General features: G+C 39.7%; 1 protein-coding gene across 1 annotated transcript in view; it reads right to left on the reverse strand.

The window, feature by feature from the left end:
- The window catches only part of sh2b3.L (SH2B adaptor protein 3 L homeolog), an 88,166-nt gene that overhangs the window by 23,122 nt on the left and 49,825 nt on the right, over positions 1-15,219 (reverse strand). The window contains exon 4 of the mRNA XM_018263458.2: positions 666-767. Within this exon, the coding sequence (XP_018118947.1) occupies positions 666-767 (102 nt within the window). The remainder of the gene's footprint in view (positions 1-665; positions 768-15,219) is intronic.

Genomic DNA, 15,219 nt, shown 5'->3' on the forward strand with positions numbered 1-15,219 from the left:
TCCTCCTAGTTCGGACCCCTGTACCCTTACCTGCAGCAGCAATTCCAGGCGCTCGCGCTCCTCCATGCATGCTTAGGTGAGCAAGTACACATCTCCTGCGTGTGTACTGGTCCGCGCATGTGCGCACGCTTGTTCGTGAGGAACGCTTGTGGAGAGGGGCAACAATCGGCTGGGTTGCCTAGGGCTTCCAGGCAACTCGGCCCGGCACTGCCTATAGGAGGCTTTATTTGACTGGATATCTGTTATTTATCAGACCAAAACTTGCCTCCAATCCAGTAATAGAAAAATAAACACCTGCTTTGAGGACACTGGGAGCAACATCCAAGGGGTTGGTGAGCAACATGTTGCTTATAAGCCACTGCTCTATACCATGCAGTTCCTCTAACTTTGTGTTGGTCATGTGTAAAAGAAAATATATCTCTTGTGTACGTTTGAAGCTGGTGTGCAAATGTATCTTTCTATGTGTGCACGATTATGTGTTTTCCTTTTGCACTGGCTTCAAAATTTGCTTCTGTGGTTTTATGCACAGAGAAGATTCTGAAAATATTTCATTCAGCTCAGTTTCAAATGTGTTGGGACTGCTGCCTTTTGAAAGCAAGGAAAATGACAAATAAGGTAAAGTAATAAAAGTATTCAATGGAGATATTTAATTGTGGCATCCATACCTTGAGCACAAAGGTGTTGACATTGTCAGGCATTTCTAGGCGACTGCATCTCCTGATCTCCTGGATACTGCAGCACGAAAACTTTAGCTTTGTTCTAGAGCACTGCAAGTAAGAAGAAAAATTTGTATTTGCCATTTCACAGATAGTAACTGTTCTATTGTGTCATGATGAGCTGCAAAATCAGTGTTAAAGTGAAACTAGAAAGGTGGAGATTTGACGAGAGTCCAATTTGTCATTAGTCACTGAAAACCAAATGCCTGCTCCTCATACAGATATCACTTTTGAAAGTGTCAGTGATTACCTCCGGCTTCTCATAATGACTGCGTTTCATATATTCATGTTTTCTTACAGACTGATGAGCTAGTGATCTTTACCCTTTCATTGACTTTTTATAGCAGGAAGCCAAATGTCACAAATAGAGAAATGAACAATACTACATAAAACTGCATAAAACTGCACGTTGAAAAGAAAAAAACATCTAAACACAGATAGTGATAGAAACAAATAAAACATTAACGTATATGCCGGATTTTAGAGGACTGTTCAGCTCCAGATAGAGAGAGAATTACAGGCTGTTCCATTCACTAACAAAGCTTAACTTATTACTCCCTATCTCCCATGCCATTTAGACAGGAGAGGTTTGCATTGTGAAGGTATTCAGTGTATACAGTACAACAACTGGACCCCAATTTGTGAATTTCATGTAAATTGTTTAATCGGTTTCTCCAAAATATGGGTCTGTGCATAAATACAGTTAGGCATATTAATGGGGGAATGTAATATGTTTCATTCACAAACACACATTTTTTAATCATCTGCAAATTGGATAACAAGTTTTCAACCTGATACAAAAAGTATTTACCAAACCAATATAAATACATATTCACCTTGCACTCTTGGCTCCCTGACTTATCTGATCAAAACAAATGGCTAAACACTAAGGGGCAGATTTATCAAGGGTCGAATATCGAGGGTTAATAAATCCTCGAATTCGACCCTAGAAGTTAAATCCTTCGAATATCGAATTTGAAGGCTTTAGTGCAAATGCTTCGATCGAATAAAAATCGTTCGATCCAACGATAACATCCTTTGAATCGAACGATTTTAAGCGATTGATCGAAGTATTTTTATTTGATCAAAAAAAAGGTTACACATTACACCTCGGTAGGTTTATTTAAAGTGGCGAAGTATGAAGTCGAAGTATTTTTTAAAGAGACAGTACTTCGACATTGAAAGGTCAAATAGTCGAACGATTTTTACTTCGATTCGATCTAATTTGACCAATTCGAATTGGTCAAATTAGATAAATCTCTACCTTGCTGAGATTTTAAAGAGAATCCCTGTACGAAAAAACAGATACGAAGAGTCAAATTTCTCAATGGAATAGGTTTTGACATGAAATCATCCTCCTGGCTACTTTTTGCCCTATTACATCGTCGGAAATGAAGAGCCACAAACAGTCCGTGCATAAAAATACCCACACCATATATAATGACAAGTGGAAAGGTCTTACAGCAGGGATAACTTGGAGTAATCTCGGAGGGGTCAATTTTGAAGCCCTCAAATTGTTATAGTTTACTGTTGCCAAGTAGGGTGGGTTTATGCCAGCTGCAGAGTTGAAGATGTGGAATTACTCTGCTAAAGTATAAGGCCCTTACAACTGGGCTTTCAATTATTCTGTAAAAGTCCCTAATTCTGTCAAATTAGGGACTTTGAAAGAGACCAGATTACTTCATATCAAGAGAACATTTACAAATGGCGGCATGATCTAGGGGTGCCATATTTTGCACTGACCCTCCAACACTCTGACAAGCCTAGAAACACTATCAAACCTACGATGCATATCCTGATCAAAAGCTGTCAGAGCCGATAAACATGATATTGTATCAGAAAGTGCAGGAAGAAAGCTTTTTAGACATCTGATAACCCACTTAATAGATATATGACCTGCGGAGAACAAAATAAAGATTGTATCTGCTTCCTAAATTTATGGAGTGCACATCCCCAATTTGCAAGATTAGAAAGGTCTTTTGCTGACCCTCCAAAACCATCTGAACCAAAGTTAAAATAAATGGGGAAGTGAGGAAATTCTTGAAACCTGCAGAACATATCGAAATAACACATTTTAGACATTGGAATACAATGAAATATATCTCGTGTTTAGTTTGTAGCTCGTAGTTTATGCGCCAAATTAAGTACTGTCTTAATTTGTGATAAAAAAAAAACGGCCTCCAAGTTAAGTTTATGATACGCATGCTGCATATTTACAATGTATTGACCTGTGTTGAGGGCTAAAATACTGACCTTCTTAACTGATACCTGGTTGATGCTTGGCCAGATATTGGATCAAGCTTGCTGGAAATCCCTAGGATGCTGTTCACAACCTATGTTATTCAATCTATAGCATGGAGGTCAAAATATCAGATCAGATCAATGCAGTAAGGAATACTACCTAGGTGGTCAGATCAGTGGGACATTTAGCAAAGTGACTAAATGAGCCAATCTTAGAATTTTATGAAGGTGACCAGTTGTATGAGATTTCAGACATCAACCCCTAACATTTTCTAACTCACTATATTGCAAATGCTCAAATTTTTAAGGACAGTTCCAGATATCGACTTTGTCGACTCCTTGCTCAGTAACCCTTTAATCACAAAACAACTTTCAGTGTCCTCTCTTACAAAAGAAACTATATTTTAGATGTATGAAGTAAGCTCAAGAGTTAAGCTCTTTTTGCCCCTGCAACCTTGTCATGGAGTATGTGTAGCTCTCCAAAACGTTGTCTTGTTCTAGGGAATGGGGCTTGAATTTAGTGGACTGGTGATGAACTGCATGCATGAACTCAAGGTAACCCAGCCGCCTGACCTGCAGGGTTCACTCAATGGGTTGCGTCAATACACACAACAGACTTGTGTGTTTAATGAATTGGAAGCCAATGCATATTACTGACGGGAATGAGTATTTACCAAAACTGACACTAAAGGTGGCCATAGATGCAGAAATCCGCTTGTTTGGCAAGGTCGCCAAAAGAGCTGATCTCTCCCAGATATGATCACCTTGAGATGGGTGATAATGGGCTGATCTAATTGTGGGCCCTAGGGACCAATGCTCAAATGATGACGACCATACAGGCAGTCAGACAGCGGGCGGCATCAACGAACAGTTGTGGTCATCGATCAGATTTTTAAACCTACCCATCCACATCTGGCTGTTTTTCGGCCAGATATCAATCAGGGGAAGCCCATGAGAGGGCCCCATACACTGCCAACTTAGTGTGTTAGCAGCTTATATCGGCCTGTGTATGGGCAGCTTAATTTGCAAATCTTGAAGCTGTGGTGTATGTAATTTTGTGGGCACCTACAATGATGCTAGAAATCAAAACACTGCATTGTGAAGAAGAGGATCATTTACATTCCAATACTGCTCTCTGTTAACAATGCTACATGGTACTACGACAATAGGGAGGTCAATATTTTGAAGCTAGGAGAAGGTTTGGACTTTTTCCTTTAAATCACTCTAGAGCTCATATCCACAGCATATCCCTAATTTTTATCTAGGTGCTGGGAGCCTCTAAAGCAAGTAGTTATTTTACTATGGGGCTGCCTCCAAGGAGATCCAATGCAATACATAGGGGTGCAAAATCAATGTAAGACTGGGTGAGGACAAGGGATGAATACTTCTTTACCATTTTGGATATCCCTAGAGCTTTAGTAGGGCAGGGTCAGACTGGAGCCCTTGGGGCCCACCGGGGCTGTAAATGATGGGCCCTCCTGGCAGTCCACAGGGGCCCCCTCCCAACCTCCAATTCCCTGGCCAACTGCCCATCTAGACGTGCTGCGTTCGATGTTTGGGTGCCTTCAAAGGCGCCTGATCAAAGTTTTCCAGTCAGCCCCAAAGAAAAGGTAACCGATATCCAAGCCTTCTGCCACCATACGAATATCGTACAAAAAATTATATGGCCATCTTTAATTAGAGTGGCTACAGGTTGGTGGTAGTCACTGCATGGCATTCAGTTCATCTTCCCCCCACAGACACACAGAATCATAGACTTATATGTATGTAGAGGAATATGTAATGATGCACTACTTCTTTGGTGGCTACAAACCCAACAGTGCAAATCTGGTACCATTCATGCCAAACAGGAAACATAACACAAGAATAGCACATGTTATTGCAGATATTCAGGCCATGAGAAAGCCAGAGAGGGAAACGAAAATGATCAGGGAAAGGGTTAATAGTCTAGAAATGAGAAAGATCATGTCAGTGCTGAGAGCCTACAGAGTGCCTCTGGATTATTTGCTTTACACTGCAGGGGAGGAAGAGGCAGAAGCCTCACTTTCAAAGCACATTTTTTGTCCTTTTTCGGAAGTATACGTCTTTTGATTAATAGGATAGGGTTTGGATGAGAAGAAACAAAATCCAGACGTGGGTACATTGTGTTGGACAATAGAGTAACATATGAATCAAAATGTACTATATAACAATCCTGCCATGTCCTCCTACACCCTACTAATCCAACGCCTTGGATGCAGGCTCCATGCTTCTTTTTAAGAGCAAATCCTTCGATTCAGAAATCAGCAAGTACTGCCTTATTCATAAGTGTAGGTTTATCTTTAATTGCATTGCTCTAAAAAAACACAGACTAGTATGGGGACATTGATTATTGTTCTCCTTGTACATTCATTGTATGAAAAACTGATTTTAGCAACTTTCAAAATCAGTGTTTGATCTTTTCTAAGGTAGAAAGTGGCACAATAGAAAGGATTTCAATTTCCCCCCTTCCCCCACCACAAAAAAAACATTTAAAAAAAAAAACTTTATTAAGGAATTTGAACGTAATGTCGGACCATCTGGCCATAAATGCAGGGCCACCAGCCAAAATTGTGGGTCCCCACACAAATGAATGTTCAGGGACACACAACACATCACTGCTGCAGATCATTTTTAAGCAGCACATGCAACATGGGTATTTATATTCACTGGGTTCCCTAAGGAACTTCATGGAGCAAAGGAAGCAACAGACCATCCTGCTATCATATCAAATGATAATTATTTTGTACAATATAAAGAATGTATCTGCTGGTACCCCTTTTTGATTGGTGGATGCAACAATAGCATATGTGTAAAAGGGCTGCAGTGGATCTAGGAAGATGAATGCTATTCAGCTAAGCATGCAGCCAAAATGCACAATATTTAAGTTAGGTCAGATACCAGTAACATTGTGTAGGCATAATGTATAGATGGACTGTTCTTTTCCCTTTTTCGCTTTAACAGGGACACATGGTCATAGGGTTACCAAGAAGTTTATTTCTCCTAAAAGGCAGATAAGGTTACTGTGTAAAGAGCAAACAGAACTGATTTTATTTTTTTATTTAGGGGACAATCATGATACGGCAACAGCCATCCCTAGACTGTCCCCTTCTACAGCTGTCATCTAACATCGGTTCCTATTCCCTTCATTCAGATTAAGCGAATTAGCATTAGAAATTAGAGGACGGAGAGACATTTAAGCAAAGAACAAGGCCAAAATTTCAGGTTTACACATTCAAAAGTCAAGGTGAATAACAATGTACAGCAATTAAACACAACATAGAGATCTCTATAAAGATTTTCAGCATCTTCAGAGCTTCAAGTCTTTGGCTCTTTGGAACTTTAGATCTTAGGGTCTACGTGACTTTGGCGGTTTGGCGCTGTCAAAGGGGCTAATTCAAAATGCGCAGCACAGCTGGGCCCCCCTTCAGGCCCTGGCCAAATGTACCCCCTGTGCCCTCCTGATGGAGGCCCTGTATATATGTAATTCCATGATGAGCTAATCGGTGCCTGAGCAGATGTGGATATTCAACATAACATAGGCAGCTTCATGGCAACTTAATTCACCCATGTGATTCTGAACTTAATTCACCCATGTGGCTCTGGATTTTAAGTTGCCAAGAAGCAGCCTATTTAAAGGAAGTTGTTCCAGTAAGGAGCAAAGCCACATCAGCAGCTCTAATGCTCTAATGATATGATAAAGCAACAGCCATCCCTAGACTGCCCCTTTCTACCGCTGTCATCTAACGCTGCTCCTTATTTCCTTCATTCAGATTAAGCAAACTAGCATTATTAGTTCGAAATTAGAGGACGGAGAGACATTAGAGAGAAAAAGGTCAAAAGGTTTACACATTGCAAAAGTCAAGGTGAATAACATTGTACAGCAATCAACAACATAGAGATGTCTATGAAGATTATCATTTATCCAGGTCAAAATATACAGTTACACTGTACAACAGAGATGATTTTTGGAGAGAGATAAGATTTAGCACAAATTTAACAGTGATGTCGTTAGGTTGGGTACATGCAGGCTGAGCTACACTACAGCCTAAAAGGAAACGTAATAAAACTGGACCAAATAATGATGGGCCAAATTATAATGGGCCAAATTATAATGGGCCAAATTGGCCAGTAGTGACCCTGATCTTTCAGCAGTAGGCAAAACACTAAAATCCCTAGCATCTATTGCCATCTGCATCTTTGCTTCCAGGATAAAGCTTAAGTGACAAAGATCGTCAGTCCCTGCTACAAAAGTGTCCAGCAGAAGTGCTCTTATTATACCCTTCCTAATTTCCACAGGAAATACAATGTCTCCAGAATATGCTTGCCTGCATTTTTTAAACATAAGCCAAACCTTCATTCCAAAACTGTGTACTGTCTAGGAGCAAAGTAACTTCTGCACTTTCTATAAGGAACAGTCCCAGTGGGACATTATTGGCCCTTTGCTTCAATTTGCTGGCAGTCAAATGGGTTAAGAAGAATGGACTTTGCTTTCAGACAGATCATCTCTTCAAAGGGCCTCGAGGTAATGTTTCCAATTAATGGAAACAAAACGGATGTGTTCTGCTAATACTCCCACTGTGGGAATTGCTAGATTCTTTACAGAAAAACATGTTGAGTGCTGTAAAACAGAGATTCACTGACTTAACCCATTACCCATCAATATGATGCAAGCAGATGAGCCACCTGGGTTCAAGGAAATTCGAGTTAAGTCATAGCTACTGCATGAGAATATTGAGAGTTTCCATAAAATATACTGGGCATGCGGTACCCGCAGGGTACCGCATGTTTTTGCAGGTAACCAATGGGTACCTGACCCGCTGCAGGACTCTAACTCACAACTGGAACGGTTTCTAATTTAAAAAAAAAAACTCAATTGGAAAAAACTCAAAATCATCAAATTCAGGGTAACAAACTGAAAACTGATATTGGTCGAATTGATGAGTTTTTGGGCAAAACCCTCTACAAAAAAACCTCAAACATCATGAAGACTATTAACATCTTCAAATCGTTCAAGGGACCTCTGCCTCTCCTACATGAGACAGGTTTTAGATGGTGTATTTTTGGATTCAAGTTATCTCCAGGTTCAAGGTATAATAAATCTCGAAAAATTTGTGATTAAAAAAAAAAAAAAACAGGTTTTTGAAATAACTAAAAATGTAAGTTTTTTTTAACCCAAAAATGTGAAATTTGACCAAAAATATCAACTCGAATTTTTGTGGAAAACACAACTTGAACCTTAATAAATCTGCCCTTAGTCACGGATACTTTTCCTGAAAACATCTAAAGGGTCGGACCGGGCCAGCGGATCAGACTGGCCCTGACTGCTGCCCTGAAAAAACGATATGCGGTGCCATGCGCTGCATTTGCGCTCCGCTGTTCACTCATGCGTGCAGGGACGTGGAAGTTTGGAACCCGGTGGGCCTTCAATGCTCCAGTTCAGGGATCCCCCCAACCTTTTGAACCCGTGAGCAACATTCAGAAGAAAAAGGAGTTGGGGAGCAACACAAGCATGAAAAATGTCCTTGGGGTGCCAAATAAATGCTGTGATTGGCCATTTAGTAGCCCCTATGTGGATTGTCAACCTACATTGAGGTTCTGTTTGGCAGTGCACCTGGTTTTTATACAACCAAAACTTGCCTCCAAGCCTGGAATTCAAAAATAAGCTCCTGCTTTGAGGCCACTGGGAGCAACATCCAAGGGGTTGAAGCGCAACATGTTGCTCACAAGCTACTGGTTGGGGATCACTGCTCCAATTCGACCCTGAAAAACCACCTATGCCAATTGCCTTTAGAGAAGGTTTAGACTTTTGTCCTTTAAATGACTTAAGGGCAATAAATTTACAAGTGGCTGCAAAAACTAAAGTCATGGGAAATTAATGGAAATGATAAGGGTTCCTGTCAGATGTGGCCATAAACTTGCACAGTGTATGTTTTACTGGGAGTTAGAAAGCATGATGTGAGCCCTTGGCAGATTAGGGTGAGAATAGAACATTGCAGAACTAGATCAATATCACTGAGCCAACTGATAACTTTCCACTGGCGACAAATTCGGCCAGCATCAAACCAACATATAATATAATGAACAGCATCCGTTTACAGAATTCACATGACTGTCACAATATTCTTTGCTTAGGAAAGTGCTGTGCTTAGAAGTGCAGATTCTTAACTGGGTGTTACCATGCAATTTTAACCTTTCAGTTGCTCAACAAAAATGTAGCAAAACAAGGTATAGTATCTTAGGAATTGGTGCCCTTAACATACTGATAAGACTAATGGTATTCAGGAAAAAATGTTCAACTTACATACAGAGCCACAAACACTTGATCACCCAAAATAAAGTAACAAATATGGTACTTCAGGTCACGATATTTAAAGTATCTTGGGAGTGCCACTTCCAGCCTGTGGGTCTCCTGTAGACCAGTGATCACGATCTCTGGGCTTTGGAGGCCAAAAAAGCACTCTTGATTATGACACATATTTTTTGCATACTGTAATTGTTCTAACTGACTATAGTCTCAATGAATACACATCACACCGTCCCTGGCACCAAGCTATGCCCCCATATGTTATCATAAAGAAAATTAAAACCAAAATAGGGGCCAACTTATCCTATGGGAAAAAAACCTGCCCATACAGTAAAGCCATAGTTTTTTTTTTTTGTTTCTTTGATTCTTCCCCTGTTAAATTTTGCCCTGTGCTCTTTCAGGGGCAGTACAAGCAAAAGCATCTTAAGTTAAAACATATAAAGGATTCATTACTATGTTTAAGGCAGAGTTAAAAATAAAAAAATTAAAACTAGAAAAAAAAAAAGTTTTTTTTTTGCATGCATGCAATATCCTTTCCTAAGGTGAGCGCCAAAAAGTGCAAAATTGTGCTCAACATTGAGTGCAAGGGACTGCGCTTTCCCAAAAAAATATGCTACCTGCATCAGGCAAACACTGTATTCATGAGTGAGAGAACTCACCTCCTAACGTGCATGCTTTGATGAGTACATAAGGAGCCTTGTACTTTTTATTTCAGTTTTCATTTGGCAAGAGTTGTAAAGCCCAAATACGCTCCAGGCATCAGTAAATGACCAATATATACTGTACTATGATGCACTGAATACAGCTAACTGTGCAAGAAATAAACTGCAACACTTGCTAAAAGCCAATGTCAAAGGCTTTATAAAGGCACTGTTAAGTTTAGAGATCCCATACATAGTAAACAATTGGATGCTCATAACATCATGCTGCTGAATGCGGCTTCACTATAGTGGAGATTGGTGCTAGCAAGCCTTCCTCTATCTCGAGGTTTGATCAGGAAAGTGCTCTCTTTTAATGAATGTTATCTGCAAAAATATTTATTTTTGGGTTGGGTAGAGCTTCGTTTCAGGTAAACATCCCTGATAAACGTAAACGGCATGAAAAACGAAAACTTAATATAAGTTTCCTCATACTGAAGTAAGAAGCTTTCTAAATACAATCAATTAAAAAATCTGCATTGTTTCCGAAATAATCAAGTTTATAGTCACTATTCCTCTCTCAGCAGCTGTTTCTCTTCATTCTGTCTTCATGCAGCAGTTGGGTGTCAGACGAATGATCCAATATATCTTATATCCCTTTCCTAGCAGATGTATTAGAGCTCACTCAAATAATGGATTCCAGTCCAAACTAAATCTAACTAAATAACTGCCTTTGCACAAATTCTGCATGTAGAGAGACATGATGTCTGGTGATTTTAGTAGAATGAACTCAAATACATCTTCTAGGCAAAAGGAGCCCTCTATAAGATATATTGGATCATTCATCTGGCACCCAACTCCTGAATGAAGACAGAATGAGGAGAAACATATGCTGAGAGAGAGAGAAATAGTGAGGATAAACGTAATTATTTCAGAAATGGAACAGAATTTTTAATTAATTGTATTTAGAAAGTTTCGTATTTCAGTATGCTGGAGCGATGTTTGCGATTGTTCCCCTTTAACTTATCTATCAAAACAGATAGTCTGTACTGACAAAACTTAACAGCAGCAAAAGGCAGTTTAGATGTGGATTGAAAGCCCTTCCTGTTTCCATAGAAAGAATGGAGATAAATATGGCAAGAAATGCTGTATTTTCAATACTGAGCTTCCTGTACCAGTGGATAGGTTTAGTTGCCCTATAACAAAAGATGACCCAGCAGTCAGCAGGAGCTTGCTATGTTGGATCTTGGTAGGACATCTTTTGAGTGACACAGACATGCTATACTCTGAGCATCTTAGAGTAGAGGAAATTATCAGGCAGGTTATATCTATTGTGGAAGCCACAGGGCTACTGCACTGGTTGCTGAGCCGTCGTGGTATGCAAATCTGAATAAATCACTAACTAGACTTGTATTGTGACTTACTATTTATATACTGTATATGAGTCAATCCCTTATCTCTGAGAGTTGCACATACCATGTGTAGTATATCGTCTGAAAAAAAATTTGAGAAGCTACTGGTGGGAATGCTTGGAGTTTAGCATGCAATCTGAATGCCTAGATACCCAAAATGAGAGTTTTAATTCTCCCATAAGGCAACATGGGTGGAGACATGCAAATCACTCCTTTGTGTCCCTTTGACCAACTACGCATTCAGAACATGGAGTTTAGCAGAGATTTTGACTAAAGGGCTGTGGTGGCCCAAAATATAACATATACCATTTCTAGCCTACTACTGCTTTAAATGTAAGTACTCCTTTAAGGTAATGGCATAATGGACATTTTGTGGCCTGCAGTAAATCTGGCTTTAGGCTACTAAAGAAGTGAGGCAAGTGGAAGTGCAGCATATGTATCCCCACGGCCATTCACTGCTTGTTGTATGGAAAGAGAGGACACCTCTCTCCAAAGATTCTGTTGGAAGGATGAATCAAAGGATGAATAAAATAACAGGCTCAACATAAAAAAAACTCAAGTGATTTACATAGTAACATAGTAAGTTAGGTTGAAAAAAGACACATCCATTAAGTTCAACCTTAAGTCTGTATATAACCTGCCAGATTGCAAGTTGATCCAGAGGAAGGCAAAAAAAACCTTGTTTGAAGCCTCTCGGAGGGGGAAAAAATTCCTTCCTGACTCCAAAATGGCAATCGGACCAGTCCTTGGATCAACTTGTACTATGAGCTATCTTCCATAACCCTGTATTCCTCGCCATCCAACCCCTTTTTAAAGTTATCTAATGTCTCAGCCTGTAAGACTGATTCAGAGAGAGAATTTCACATATTCACAGCTCTCCCTGTAAAAAAGAAACCCTTCCGATTATTTAGACAGAACCTATTTTCTTTTAATCAGAATGGGTGACCTTGCGTCAGCTGGAAGGACCTACTGGTAATTAAAGCATTAGAGAGATTATTATATGATCCTCATATATTTATACATATTTATCATATCACCCTGCACCTTCTCCAGCGTGAACATCCCCAATTTGGCCAGTCTTTCTTCATAGCCAAGATTTTCCATATCTTTTACCAGCTAAGTTGCCCTTCTCTGGACCCTCTCTAATTCAATAATGTCCTGTTTGAGCACTGGAGACTAAAAATATACCGCATATTCTAGATGGGGCCTTACCAGAGCTCTGTACAGTGAAAGAATAACCCCCCTCCTCCTGTGAATCAATGCGGCTTTTAATACAGCTCAAGAACTTATTTGCCCTTGATGCCACTGACTGGCTTAAAACCAATCCAATAGCTCAGAGTTTACCAGGGGACAAGGTTTTGTGCTTAAACAAACCAGCAATATCATTTTACTTAATATCTCTAAAGTGTATTTGCACAAAGCTGCTTTCCCATTATCTCAATAATCCTTCTCCTTATCAACTTTCTCTCTGGTGCTTTAACCTTCATATCTCAATAGGGGTTTTTTTTTACGTTTGTAAGATGTGATGAAAATGGCTGCAGTTTCCTCTCAGGAAGTAGTGTTTTTTTGCTTGCTAATGATTAGATGATCATAATTTGGATGAATTTTAAGACAATAACTACAATTGCATTTTTATGTATTTCTGAGAAAGCAGCTAAGCAGATCCTTAGGCTGGATAAGCAGCCGTGTTGCTGCCATTTAGATTTATGTCAATGAATCAGTATAAAAATTGGCACAGGATACAAAGCTATACTGTTATCAGCTTAGTCAGGACATACACTGGAAGACAAAAATCTGAATATGTCTAAGGCATCGTGCATAGTGTCAGAAGCAGAGTGTAAATGTTCTCCACCAGTGCCAACAGATATGATTTTGCAGTTGCTACTAACAGATAAGAGAAAAGGCCACACTATATGTAACAGATGTAATATCTCTGTTGGGGGTGCCCACATTTATGCACCTGTCTAATTTTGTTATAATACATATTGCATATTTTCTGTTACTCCAATAAACTTTATGTCACTGCTGAAATACTGCTGTTTCCATAAGGCATGTTATATATTAAAAGGAAGTCAAAGTAAGTTGCTACTTTGAAAGCTCAGCCAATGATAAACAAAACTCCAAAGAAATAGGAGGGGTTCCCAAACTTTTTCATATGACTGTATTTGTATAAAACATTTTAGAAAAGTATGATGTAATTTGTGTTTTCTTAATTATTTGGCCTTTCTTCTGCTTCTCTCTCTATAAGGCTGTTGGGTGCAGGTGATTTCAGTGGGAGGAAAAGGGGGCAGTGCTAAGTAGGGTTGCCAGTGGCTACACCCTAACATAGGGGTGGAGCAGATAGCATTGGGGTGGGGCAGTAATGTCGGGGTGTGCATGATGACGTCAGCGGAAAGCAGAATGATGTCAATGGAGTTATGATGCCGGGGCTGGGTTAGTGCATCACTTAGATGCAAATGGCTTGATTTCTGTTCAGTTTTCTGAATGTTTTAAAATGGACAAAGTTTTGAACAGACAGCTCTTTGAAAAACTGAGATGTCCAGTTCAAAACCACAGGAGTGGCAACCCTATCTGTATCTATATTCTGCCTGATGCGTGAGATCAAACATCTAATTACAGGTATGGGATCTATTATACAGAAAGCTCTGAAATACAGAAATGCTAATTTAGAAAAACTTTCTTATTTTGATTGATTGGACATTGGTCTTTTTTCAACCCAATTCAACTATGTAACAATGATTTGTTTTTTTGTAACAATGATTTCTTTTTTTTTTGTTTCTTTCTGTAATAATAAGAATTTAACTGTACTTGATAATAACTAAGCCATGTTAAGTTGAGTATCTTAGTAGTTAAATGTTTTTATTTTTTGGCCAAATTATTGTTCGGGTTTCACAAGGCTGAAAACCGAACAGAAAGGTGAAACCCCAACAGGCCTTAGAAAAACAGAACTGTTCGGGTAAAAATCGAACAGGTGGCAACCTTAGCGCTAAGGGCTGATGGGCTCTTAGACATGGCAGCGAGGAAGCATGCTGTGTACCAGAATCAGACAGCACTGGGACATGTCAGTATACAGGGTTACAGGGCTTATGACAGCACTGAGGCATGTCTTTTGTAGGGATGCACCAAATATTCTATTTGGGATTCAGCCAAATCCCTGAATACTTTGTGAAAGATTCGGCTGAATACCAAACCGAATACGAATCCTTTTATCTTTTTATACACATGCAAGTTAGGGTCAGGAAAGGAAAAAGTGGAAAAAATTGTATTGCATATATAATTAGGATTATAATTGGGTTTGGCCAGGCACAAGGATTCAGACTGAATCCTAGCTAAATTCCAAACTGAATTCTGTGCATCCCTTGTGTTTGTAATAAATGTTTCCACAGTAGAGCTAAGGCATACTTTAAGAGGGGAAGCCTCAATCTCCCCCATTATGGCAAGAGACTTTCACAGTGCTAAAGTTTGTAGGTTACCAGTGGATTGCGACAGAGCCCAGTGGATTGTGACAGCGCCAAAAGCATGTCTGATATACTGGGGTGACCTAGTAACACTTGGGTATACTGAATGGAGAACCATAATCTACCACAAAAAAGATAAGTCAGTAAGGACATTGCCGTACTAGTGTAACTGCATACCTTTAGATGAAAATCTCCCTAGCCAGCACGCTAACCTATAGGGAAAGATTAAAGGAGAAGTAAGGGCACATTTAATTGGAGGTGCCAAAAGTTAGGCACCCCCAATTGATTGTATATACTTACCTCACACCCCAGGCTAGTGCTCCTATAAGGAGAAAACTGCATCGGTCCGGAGGTTCTTCCAGTGAGCACCACAAAGTGATCGGCTTCCTTCTTCTTCCTTCAAATTTTCCGGGGCTGGTGCATGTGCAA

The sequence above is a fragment of the Xenopus laevis genome, chromosome 1L (genome assembly GCF_017654675.1).
Source record: "Xenopus laevis strain J_2021 chromosome 1L, Xenopus_laevis_v10.1, whole genome shotgun sequence".
In the NCBI taxonomy this organism is placed as follows: domain Eukaryota; kingdom Metazoa; phylum Chordata; class Amphibia; order Anura; family Pipidae; genus Xenopus; species Xenopus laevis.